Source organism: Danio aesculapii, chromosome 10 (genome assembly GCF_903798145.1).
Source record: "Danio aesculapii chromosome 10, fDanAes4.1, whole genome shotgun sequence".
Taxonomy (NCBI): Eukaryota; Metazoa; Chordata; class Actinopteri; order Cypriniformes; family Danionidae; genus Danio; species Danio aesculapii.
The window spans coordinates 659,609-672,557 of NC_079444.1; the positions used below are offsets into that span (position 1 = coordinate 659,609).

At 40.3% G+C, this 12,949-nt stretch overlaps 1 protein-coding gene across 1 annotated transcript; it reads left to right on the top strand.

Moving 5' to 3' along the window:
* Nucleotides 1-6,727: 6,727 nt before the first annotated feature.
* Nucleotides 6,728-11,793, top strand: ankrd34ba (ankyrin repeat domain 34Ba). Its single transcript, XM_056467302.1, has 2 exons — nt 6,728-6,789; nt 10,070-11,793. The coding sequence occupies exon 2, from the start codon at nt 10,131-10,133 to the stop codon at nt 11,763-11,765; it is 1,635 nt and encodes a 544-aa protein (XP_056323277.1). The 5' UTR covers nt 6,728-6,789; nt 10,070-10,130; the 3' UTR covers nt 11,766-11,793.
* Nucleotides 11,794-12,949: the final 1,156 nt, after the last annotated feature.

Genomic DNA, 12,949 nt, shown 5'->3' on the forward strand with positions numbered 1-12,949 from the left:
AAAAACTGTAATTAACTGTAATCAAACTGTAATTAACTGTAATCAAAAACTGTAATTAACTGTAATCAAAAACTGTAATTAACTGTAATCAAACTGTAATTAACTGTTATTCTCTTTGTGTTATTACACAACTTTTTAAAAACTTTGGCTTTGATTTATTTGTATGTATTTATTTGTATGTTTGGTTTTTACCATAATCTGTGTCAACAGATTTCATGTCAACAGCTCCTTTAGAAATGTATTCATCAGGAAAAAAAACTCCTACATCTTTGTACTTTTTAGGTACTAATATGTACATTTCATGTACAAAGAATGACCCTTTTAGGAACTCTTATGAACCTTTAAGGTTCCAATATGGATTGTTTAGGAACTAATAAGTACAAAAGTGTTCCTTTTGAAAGGTTTCTGCCACAGTGACAGCATATGAACCTTTTTCTCTGAGATAATGGATCCTTTTTAGCATTGATTAAAGGAAAAATAAAAAGAGACAAAACTAATCCTGTCCAATCAAATCGCACACAGAAGGTAAACCGCCTCAGAATGAACTCCCTCAAGACATGGGGGATTTATAATTGCTGAAAACTGTTTGGAAGGATTAAAAGTGTCCTAGAAGATGTCCAAAATCTTTACACGCATTGACCCAGCGACTGTTTAGATGCAGGTTACTGATGACGGATGTTTACTGTATGATGACCTTAAACACCCACGTGGGGCGTTGCATTTTGATTTGAAGTGAAACTCGTCTGGCCTACATCAATGTCCAACCTCCAACCTAAACATCTAAATCAACCAAACATCTACTGATGTTACAGCTTGATGTTGTGTGGACGTTACCACCAAACGTCTATCAGACGTTTGGATTTTGGTTGCCATACCTGACCAACAAATGTCGGTATTTGACGTCAATATGATGTTGCATTAAGATGTTGGCTCGACATTGGATTTTGGTCACTTTCTAACCTGGAATCAACCAAATATCAACGTCATTTGACGTCTTTACTGGACATCAAGGTAATATTGTCTTTAGACGCTGGCTAGACACGGAATTGTGGTCACCTGATATCTCAACCTTAATCTAACCTAATATTACCGTCTTATGACGTGTGCCTGCAATAACTAACTGCACTACAGAATGTTACTGTACGTTTACACACACATCCACAAATGACATGTAAACTCATCAGCTTTTTACAGTGTAATACTCACTACTCGAGTACTTTTGAAAGGGCTAATTTTACTCATACTTTGAGTAATATTTACAACAGATACTTTTACTCTACTCGCACTACATTTTAGGCAAGTAATGGTACTTTTAAGTAGGATCTTTCAGTACTCTTTCCACCACTGCCTATAGCGCAAGTGTTCGGACTGTGGGGGAAACCGGAGCAGAAACCCACGCCAACATGGGGAGAACATGCAAAATTAGAAATGCCAACTGACCCAGCCAAGGCTCGAACCAGTAACCTTCTTGCTGTGAGGCGACAGTGCTAACCACTGAGCCAACGTGTACGAAGTTTTCGCTATGAAACGTCAGAGAAAAACCTAAACATCAGATCACATAATATCACCACAAGCAAAGCCAGACACACTCAAGCCGATCACTCCACAGCTAAACTATTATCCTCTGTCTTTGTTAATATTTTGAGGATTTCATGCTGTTATTATTACTAATGTTTCCATTCATCAAAGACGTAATTAGCTGTTATCAAAAGCACTCATATGGAGCAAGTCATCATAATCTGAATTACTCAGAGAGTTTAGTCAAACCTGTGCGTAAAGACAGCGTTTGCACAATGTTTCTTTATTTCACTAGTTGCCATGGAGATAGCATTGCTCAAGTGGACTGAAACTACGCCATCTCACCTTCCCATCCACCTGACGACAGCTGCAGACTTGCTACTATTCAGACCCAGAGCAGGCACATAAACACTAAAACTGCTAAGAAATGATGACAAAAGACAGGAAATAAAGCTGTTCCTACTTAAAGTGATTTGCTTCCTGTTTGGTACCAGCACTGAATAGCATTTGATGCCAGTCATTGAGTTTTCAGATGTCACATGTACAGTTGAAGTCAGAATTATTACCCCCCCTTTTGAATTTTGTTGTTTTTGTTTAAATATTTCCCAAATTATGTTTAACAGAGCAAGGAAATGTTCACAGTGTGTCTGATAATATTTTTTCTTCTGGAGAAAGTCTTATTTGTTTTATTTCGGCTAGAATAAAAGCAGTTTTTAATTTTTGAAAAGCCATTTTAGGGTCAATATTATTATAAGCTATATATTTTTTCAAACCATCGTTATACAATAACTTGCCTAATTACCCTAACCTGCCTAATTAACCTAGTTAAGCCTTTAAATGTCACTTTAAGCTGTATAGAAGTGTCTTGAAGAATATCTAGTCTAATATTATTTACTGTCATCATGACAAAGAGAAAATAAATCAGTTATTAGAGATGAGTTATTAAAACTATTATGATTAGAAATGTGTTGAAGAAATCTGCTCTCCGTTAAACAGAAATTGGGGAAAAAATAAACAGTGAATAATTCAGGGGGGCTAATAATTCTGACTTCAACTGTACAACAAATTTTAGAAAGTCCTCAGATAAAGGCATCTGAAATTGAGTTTACTTAGTGTACAGAAAATGAGGTCATTTGTGCAAAAATGAAAATTCTGTTATTAATTACTTATCATCATATTGTTTACCCTACTGAAAAAAACAACTTAAACCAGCCTAGGCTGGTTGGCTGGTTTTAGCTGGTTGACCAGCCTGGTTTTAGAGGGGTTTTGGCCATTTCCAGGCTGGTTTCCAGCCATTTCCAGCCTGGTCTTAGCTGGTCAGGCTGGGAGATGACCAGCTAAAACCAGCTTGACCAGCCTAGCCAGGCTTGGAGCCCAGCCAAAACCAGCTATATCCAGCTTAAACCAGGCTGGTCAAGCTGGTTTTAGCTGGATTTAGCTGGTCATTTTCCAGCCTGACCAGCTAAAACCAGGCTGGAAAGGGCTGGAAACCAGTCTGGAAATGGCCAAAACCCCTCTAAAACCAGGCTGGTCAACCAGCCAAAACCAGCCAACCAGCCTAGGCTGGTTTAAGCTGGATTTTTCTGGTGGATAAATCCACTGAGACATTTTAGATGTATCTTAGAGATGAATGTGAGAGCTCGCTCATCCTCCATAGAAAAGAGACTAGAAATTCAATTCAACTAGAAATTCAAAGTACAGCTTTGTTTACTTTCCTGCATCAGATTAAAGGTTGTTTACTATTAACAGATATCATCAAAAATATCTTAACTTGTGTTTTAAATGTGCAGTATGGGAGTGTGACACTCAGTGGTTGAACTTGGTATTGCACTCCTGGATCAGAACACTTTTTCACTCGGCTCCTTCTCTGACGAGTTCATGCAAGTGCAGTTTGCCAGATTGACGTGAGTGTGTCTGAGTATTGAGCATAAAAGCTGATTTAAGGCTGATACGAACCGTTAACTAAAAGCAACAACACGTGACCGAAGCAATATTTCCCATATTAAAAGGAGTTTTTGCTTTAACAAACACCTGAAATCGATATTTTAGAAATAGCTTTATTTCTCACAGCTGAACAACAGGATACACTGACAATGATCAGCTCAGGTACACCTCATGTGCTTGATTCAGTATTAAATGCTAATAATGTGAGTTCGAATGCCATTTTACATGACATTTATTACCCTACTACTGAAAGCAGCAGCAGATAGTTCATCTCAGATCTTGAAAATAAAATAAATCGTTTAAAATTTTACTTTAGAGCTGAGACTCAGTGCAATCCAACGCATATCAGTGATTCAGCATCTATATTTAATCATGTTAAAGAGGATTCATATGTATTAATTAGATTATAAACCTTACCATTTCGCTGGAGTGCAGTGAGTGCACTATTCTGTGCTTCTGAATGGCTGTATTTACATTTCTGTCGTGTTGCATCTGGTGCAAACAGCCTAATTGCTTATCACTGCAAATCTCCTCACGTGGTGTGTTGTTAGGTCACAGGGTTACAATGTACCCTGCTCACCTAATGTTTACGCTCGTAATATTTATATTCTTTTCTAATTAATAACCACCTCATGTGGAACTCTGAATCTGCGCCTTCAGGGTCTACTACTGTCCACCAGAGGATGCATTTTCGGTTGCAAAAACGCAATCATATAAAGCTCCAAAAACACATTTGTATGTTTAAAAATGTTTCTTCTCCGCATCAGATTAGGGTACACATTTACTACAGTGTCACTACTCTCACATTTCATGAATAGATGTCTCATGGGTTTGGAATGACACGAGGGTGAGTAATTAATAACACAATGTTTGGTTTTTGACTGATCTAATCCTGTAAAACAAATCTAACAAACAGCAACCGCATTACAGCACATTACTTAAGTTGGCATTTGAAATTTTACTTCTACTCAGTTCTTCTCATAATCAGTAATCAACCCTAAACCAACACTGATCTGTTCTTGAGACCCTGTAAAGCCTAATTCTTCAATGAGGTTCACGGAAATTGGTGGTCAATTCATGTGTGATAATGAAGTATTCTTTCACAAAAAAAGTGTCTGATGTGGACATCCTCGAATAAGGCCATAAGATTTAAGTCTTCCAATGTGATTGTTTAATACACAAAGTTTCCATTTTCATTAAAAGCAGGACTTGTTTTCAAGAGTCTTGCAGTGGGGCCTCTTTGCAGAAATACCTCTACAAAACCTTGAGAGGAAACCAGATTCATTTGACTGAGCAGGTCAAACTCTGGCCAAATAAATGAAGTAGTGGACCAATGACTTATCAGTGGCCTTGAACTCAATGAGTGACCTTTTTGGTAAAGTAGGTCCTAGTTGTTCATCTACAAGATGTGTTCAAGCTGGTCATAGGGATGTGGGTAGAGCCAACAGGAACTCTATTTTGCCACAAGCCACATTCAAAATGTTACCCTGGTTCCAAATGAACCTCATAACCTACATGACTTGAAGGATTTGCGGCATAATGGTAAAATCAGAATCCTCTAAAGCAGGGGTGTAAATAGTAAATTCTGCTCTGCACGGTTTAGTTCCAACAATGATCTGACCTTGAGATCATGTAAAGCCTAATCCAGCACGTCTTTCAATGAGGTTCAGGGAAATTGGTGGTCGATTCATAAAAACGTTACCCTGGTTTTTCAAATACACCTTGGAACCTACATGACTTCCAGATACAATAGGATACCCTCAGACGTCTTATATCATAGATCCCTGGGCGTGTTGGCACTGTTTTGACAGCACCTGGAGGGCCAAAATTCTGCAGGCCTAATTACACAAAAATTCAGCTAGTTCAAAATGCAGCTACTATAAACTTTCTTGAACTTGGAAATATGATCATATTAGTCCGGTTCTACCAGCATTCCATTGGCTCCCTATTAAACCCTTATTATCCATTTTTAAATCTAATTAACAACTTATAAATCCCTGAATGGCTTAGCTCCCCAGTATATGAGTGATTTCTTGTGTATTACAGCCCTCATGTCCACTTCGCTCAATTAATTCGTGACTGACTACTCCTATAATATCAAAATCAACTGTAGGCGGTAGATCCTTCTCATATCTGGCACCTAAACTCTGGAACAGCCTTCCTAGCACAGTTTGGGAGGCAAACACATTCTGTCAGTTTAAAGACTAAAGACATCTCTATGCACTGGCAAACACATTAAACACAAAGCCATAATGGTAAAATCAGAATCCTCTAAAGAAGGGGTGTCAAACTCTGCTCTGCAAGGTTTAGTTCCAACACTGATCTGACCTTGGCACCCTGTAAAGCCAAATCCTTCAATGAGGTTCAGGGAAACTGGTAGTCAATTCAAGTGTGATAATGAAGTATTCTTTCACAAATAAAAGTGCCTGACGTGGTCACCCTTGAATAGGGCTGTGAGATCTGTCTTCCGATGTGATTGTTTAATAAACAAAGTTTCCATTTTCATTAAAAGCAGGACTTGTTTTCAAGAAATGGAGTCTTGCAGTAGGGTTTCTTTGCAGAAATGCCTCTACAAAACCTTGAGAGGAAACCAGATTCATTTGATGGAACAGGTCAAACTCTGGCCAAATGAATGAAGAAAGCAGAGCTGAAATTAAGCTAGTAGTGGACACTAGCAAACACATAAAACACAAACGCATAATGGTAACATCAGAATCCTCTAAAGCAGGGGTGTCAAATTCTGCTCAGGGTGGTTTAGTTCCAACACCGATCTGACCTTGAGACCCTGTAACCCATCTTACAATTGGTGGTCAATTCATGTGTGATAATGAAGTATTCTTTCACAAAAATATCTCAAATTATCATCCTCAAGTCTTCCAATGTGACTGTTTAATAAATAAACTTTCCATTTCCATTAAAAGCAGGACATGCTTCAGAGAAATGTAGTCTTGCAGTAGGGCCTCTTTGCAAAAGTGCCTCTACGAAACATTTGTAAATCAGTTCTCTCCATTCTGAAAGACTCCAAATGTCCATCTGAAGTTCCTGAGAATCAAGGATATTTTAAGTCTTGATGTTTTCCTGCTTCGCTCTCGCTCTCTCTCTCTCTCTCTCTCTCTCTCTCTTTCTCCCACCCAGCCAGTTTCTCCTCTCAGCATGTGAATAATGCACCTCTCACTGTCGCTTAGATCTGATCAACGTCATGCCTGCAATGCAAGTGCGTTCAAATGCATTTCCTCTACAGACAGACAGGCAACCGTGACACCAGCAAAATATAACTGAGTTTAGCCTCGATCTGGATCGGACAGAATTTCTGTATGTGATCATACGGTAAGATCAATCTCTATCCATTAACTCTGTATTATTTAATATTACCGATTAAATGATCAGCTTATAATCAACTATATGTTTTTATTTCTTAAGCTACCTAAAGTGCAGATTTTAATTCCATGCAATACTTCAAAGTTGATGACACTGATTGAGAGCATTGTTGTATCGATTGTTTCTCAGTGTGAGAACGCTCACTGCCTTGATTAGAATAGAAACACTTTGCGACCTCTTCAGAATTTCAAGTGGATACCGAATATTCATGCATCATCTTGCCATGTACACTACAAAAAGCTTGAAGATGATTCTAAACATGTTTTGCTTTGCAGTTTTTTCCATTTATACTGACGTGAATAAAAGCCGGGCAGGATTTTCAAAGCCCACTTTGCTCTTTGTACGGCACACAATTGGACGTGTATCTCATAAGCGGAGCTTCTCTACCTGCTCCCAGCAGAGTTGAGCAGAATCGCTGACAAGTCACAGATACTCCAAAGCAATCGTCATTTCCTCCATGGTAACGGCGCGCAAGCTGCTCATAACAACTTGTTCAAACTCTTGTTTTTGCATAGATGAAATGCACAATGGTACTTGGAGAGTCAGTACCAAAATTATTCCTCTGACAGACACAGAGGCTTTGCCTTTAACATCTGAAACATGCAAGTCAAGATGAAATGACATTTGCAAGCATTTTAATGCTGAAACTTGATTTTCAAGTCGAAAAAAGCAGAATAAGACTCAATAGCATGACATGAGAAGGCCAGTCAAATTAGAGGCAGAGCATTGCATTTTGATGAATGATTCTATAAATCAGTAATACTGTGTATTGAAATTAGTTAACCAAAATTGATTTCATGTGATATTTTGCACTAAAAAACAGTAACCTACTGTACAACTCAACCTAAACACATTCATACTGTATATACACTCACCAGGCACTACATTAGGTACACCTTACTAGTACCGAGTTGTACTAGTACTGGTAGATTCAACAAGGTACTGGAAATATTCCTCAGAGGTTTTGCTCCATATTGACACGAGAGCATCACACAGTTGCTGCAAATTTGTCGGCTGCACATCCGTGATGTCAATCTGCCGTTCGACCACATCCCAAATGTGCTCTATTGGATTGAGATCTAGTGACTGTGGAAGCCATTTGAGTACAGTGAACTCATTGCCATGTTCAAGAAACCAGTCTGAGTTTATGACATGGCGCATTATCCTCCTGAAAGTAGCCATCAGAAGATGGGTACACTGTGGTCATAATCGGATGGACATGATCAGCAACAATACTCAGGTAGGCTGTGGCGTTGACACGATGCTTAATTTGGTACTAATGGACCCAAAGTGCACCAAGGATATATCCCCCACACCATTACACCACCACCAGCAGCCTGAACTGTTGATACAAGGCAGGATAGATCAATGCCTTTATGTTGTTGAGGCCAAATTCTGACCCGACCATCCGAATGTGCAGCAGAAATGGTGTCTCATCAGACCAGGCAACGTTTCTCCAATCTTCTATTGTCCAGTTTTGGTGAGCCTGTGTGAATTGTAGCCTCAGTTTCCTGTTCTTAGCTGACAGGAGTGGCACCCGGTGTGGTCTTCTGCTGCTGTAGCCCATCCGCCTCAAGGTTGGACGTGTTGTGTGTTCAGAGATGCTCTTCTGCAGACCTCGGTTGTAACGAGTGCTTATTTGAGTTACTGTTGCCTTTCTATCAGCTGGAACCAGTCTGGCCATTCTCCTCTGACATTAACAAGGCATTTGCTCCCACAGAACTGCCGCTCACTGGATATTTCCTCTTTTTCAGACCATTCTCTGTAAACCCTAGAGATGGTTGTGCGTGAAAATCCCAGTAGATCAGCAGTTTCTGAAATACTCAGAGCAGCCCGTCTGGCAGCAACAACCATGCCACGTTCAAAGTCTCTTAAATCCCCTTTCTTCCCCATTCTGATACTCGGTTTGAACTGCAGCAGATCGTCTTGACCATGTCTACATGCCTAAATGCATTAAGTTGCTGCCATGTGATTGGCTGATGAGAAATTTGCGTTAACTAGCAGTTGGATAGGTGTACCTAATAAATTGTCTGCTGAGCATACAAATAAAAATACATTTAATGGGTTCAGTTTATCATAATAAAATAACAGGTTATCACTAAAAGACTTCAACAAAGAATTCTCTAAACAAAAGAAAAAAATGTTCCTAGAAACAAAAGCAAAAATATTTAGCCAAACCAACACAAACGACTAAAGATCTGGACAACTCACTTTCAACAAATGCAAGTAGAATTCTTACTGTATTCTATAAGCTTCATCCTGCATACTATATCTATACTCTCTTTACATAAGCACCGTCTCTCCAACTGACTTGAAAGGCATTCAGAAAGCTTTATAAACAGCAATCGGAGGCATGATGTTCTGTCAGCGTTCAGAAAGTAACACCAAGGACAGCAAACACAATGGCCTTTAGAAAGATGCAGCTCCTGAAGAAAGTGTGAGGGAGGACAAGCTCTGTGCTCAAGCTGAAAAGGACAGGCACCGCAAAGAATGTTGTCTGGCAGTAATGGCAAACAATAAAGCCAAGGTCTCTGCCTTCGTTTATTGAATTTAGCTTTTCAAAAAAGATAGCGCTCGGGAGGGAGAGCTGTAAGTCTACATAAAGAGAGTTGCTGCTGTGCAGGAATGGATTAGTCTCCAACTTATTATTTTCAACATTATGCGTGTAGCAAATCAAGCACCTAATAACACGGTATAATTCAGAGCTGCTCGACTCCTCCATTCTGTAGATGTAATGTGTGTAATTTGCAGAAATTGATCTTCATTTATTTATTCTGTAATGGCGCCCTAAAGCCACGTAACTTCTACCTTCCTTCGCATGTCCAGAAGTTCAACTTTTGTGCGATGGTTAGCATCATCCTCTGCCTTTTGGGTGCTACCGCAGGTGCCTTTGACAGTGTAAAACGTTTCAATTGCTAGTGGTTGGCATAAAAAATAAACAATATATACAATCTTTATCTTTTATTTATTTATAGCAGAGGTACCCAATCCTGTTGCTGGAGATGTACCTTCCTGTTCAGCTTTAACCCTGATCAAAACTACTAAACCAATTAAGTAGGAACTGAAGGAGCACTTGATAATTAAAGAAAGGTGTGTTTGATCAAGGTTGCAGCTGAACTCTGAAGGAAGGTAGATCTCCAGGAACAGGATTGGACACCCCTGATCTATTGGTTCAATTAACTATTCGATTTAAGGCTTTACACGTTACTCTTGTTCCTCTCTTTGACAGGTATTGTCATGGCAGCATCAGTGATCCCCATCAGATGTGAGTCACAGTAACCAAAGTAAACATGGAGGGCCCACAAATGATCAACGTTGATGGCAACTCATTGCTCAAAGCTGTTTACCTAAGCCGTCTCCGTCTCACAAGGCTTCTACTAGAAGGAGGCGCATATATAAATGAGAGTAATGAGTGTGGTGAAACACCCCTGATGGTTGCCTGCAGGAGCAGGCACACAGACCACCAAAGTGTCCCAAAGGTTAAGATGGTGGGGTATCTACTTGAAAGCGGTGCTGACCCAAATATCCAGGATAAAAGTGGGAGGACAGCTCTAATGCATGCCTGTTTGGAGCAAGCCGGTCCTGAGGTAGTGGAGTTGCTCTTAAGTAACGGTGCAGATCCTTGTCTTGAGGATCATACTGGTTCTTCTGCTCTAATATATGCCATCAATGGCAGTGGTGAAGAAACTGTTAAATTACTGATCGATGCCTGCAAGGCCAGAGGAAAAGAAGTTATCATAATCACTCCCGACAAACTTGCATGTGGTAAGCAAATGGCAAAACAGTACCTCTCCATTCCACCGATCGCTATGGTGGAACAATGGGACAAACAGGGTTCCTCTGCGGTTCCATGTGCATCTCCATCTGATATTCTCCTCAGTACATCTCCACAAGGCACACTTTCTTCTAGTCCTACTGAGCATATATTTTACTTCCAGGACCCCCAGAGCATGACAAATTCACAGCCAACCTCTCCATCCCACCAGAGTCCTCTGGTGAACAGTCGAGTGAGCAAACTGCACAATTTCCAGAGATTACACTCAGAGCCTTGGCTAAAAATCCCACATGCCTTCCTTGCACAACAGCATGCTAAAAGCACCACAGCTACGGAGGAACTTCCGGACATCACACCTGAAGAAGAAATGAGCTTCAGAATGAACAGACTGACTTTCGGAAATATGTCGCTATCGCGCCACTGCAGTGTTGAATTGAAAGAAGCTGGCTGTTTGAGTCAAAGTCAAGGAAACAATGGTGAAGGTCTAAGACCTGAAGGTGCGCTTTGTCGAAACATGTCCTTTGACAGCTTGTCTTCATTACACTCTTTATCTCATCCAAATCTTCACAGCAAAAGCAGCATGGATGCTTTTCCAGCTGAAAAAGATCCAGACAAATCTCTGCCAAACTTGGCTGTGTCCAGTCTCCGTAACATCATTCAGAGAAGAAAACTAGGAATGGACCACTACAGCTCAGATTCCCAACTATCGGTGAACCTTGCAAACTCTCCAGAAGACCGCAAAGGGCAGCAGGAGAAGAGGAGACATGCCAACTCACGTTCTCCTACCTTGGTGGGCTCCAGGGAGTCTCTCGAGAGTGCTTCATTAACGCACTTACACAGAAGAAATCCCATTAGCTATGAACGTCGGGGCTCTGGGGTGCTTTTAGATCCCATTTCCCATCCTCGAGCGGGATTCCTCCCCCCACTGAACCAGCATGCACCAATCCCAAACATCACTCCAAGTGGCAATCCAAGCGGCAACAACAAATCCGTTTGTGGTGCAGCAGTGGGGATAAAACCCTGCGTTCCCTCAGCACCCACAGGCTTTCCAAAGGACCACAAAACAAGGAGGATGCTGATGAGAAGACACTCCATGCAAACAGAGCAGATCAAGCGGTTGGGTGACTTCACTGAAATTTTTGGACATTGAATGTCTGCTGGTTAAAGCGAATACAGCAGTTCTCAATCCCGGCCCTCATACCAACCTTTACAAGATATTCCACCATGAATTCAGTTTGAAGGGAGTATTAGATTTAAGAGTACTACTTTTTAGTGTGTGATATGTTAATTTAAATTGTAATTATTTACAAAGGTTTATTATGTCAGGCGTTACGCTTCTGTAAGATGCTGTGGGCAGTGCCTTTGTGCAAATCTGCGAATGAATGTTACGAGGAGGAATAACATTTTCTTGTGCTCAGGTAGAGATCAATGAATGAACAGGGACTAGGGAACAATACACACTGTGTAGGGATGTGTCAATCAGAACGGGGGTGCAAGGAACAGGATTGAGAGGTGCGGATCTAATATGAACAGTTGAAGCCATGCAAGGTGCAGTCACAAAAATATTTTTGCAGAGAAAATCCAGTCAATTCAACAGGGATCAGTGTGTTTGGGAGTTTGTTTAAGAGGGGGAAAAAAATTGAGCCCTGCACGGGGCCTTAAATTTAAGCCCTAGCCCGGCCCGAGACGCATAGACTGTAGCCCTGCCCTTGTCCAATAGCTTATCAAAATTTTTGGCCAGAGTCCGACCTGAAGAGAAGTCCGACCTTTTTTAAAATGTACGTTTTAGTTTTTAAGTATCATTAGCTATGTTTCCATCCACGTATTTTTTCCTGGTGTCGTAAAAACAGTTGATGGAAATGCTAAGATGCACATCAATTTTGAAAACGCGCATAAATAACCATATGCGCATAACTGAGTAGAATAAACGTTTTATTCGATACGAAAAGATGCGCATAAACTACAATGGAAACACTTTTACCGAACAAATCCCTGTATGTGCATTAAAAAAAGTCTTGTTATTTGGTTATAAGAGATCATGTGATGATAAAAATATGTGCTGATGGATAAACCAGCAGGCTGAGCACACTGTAAAACATCTGAAATGGTGTTTTAGTCATTCTAAAATGCCTTACCGTTTAAGTATTAGTGTTATTATATTATAAATGACCTCCAGAATGAGCAGCGTCTGTGCTCAGCGTCTTACACCTTCAAACACCACCGCGCGTTCACTACGTATCAGGATTGCCTTCTGATGTGCAAGTGATTTTGTTCGCTTTGACTCTTTAGATGGAAATGATGCTTTATTCGCACGTCTTTTAAGCGATATTCCAG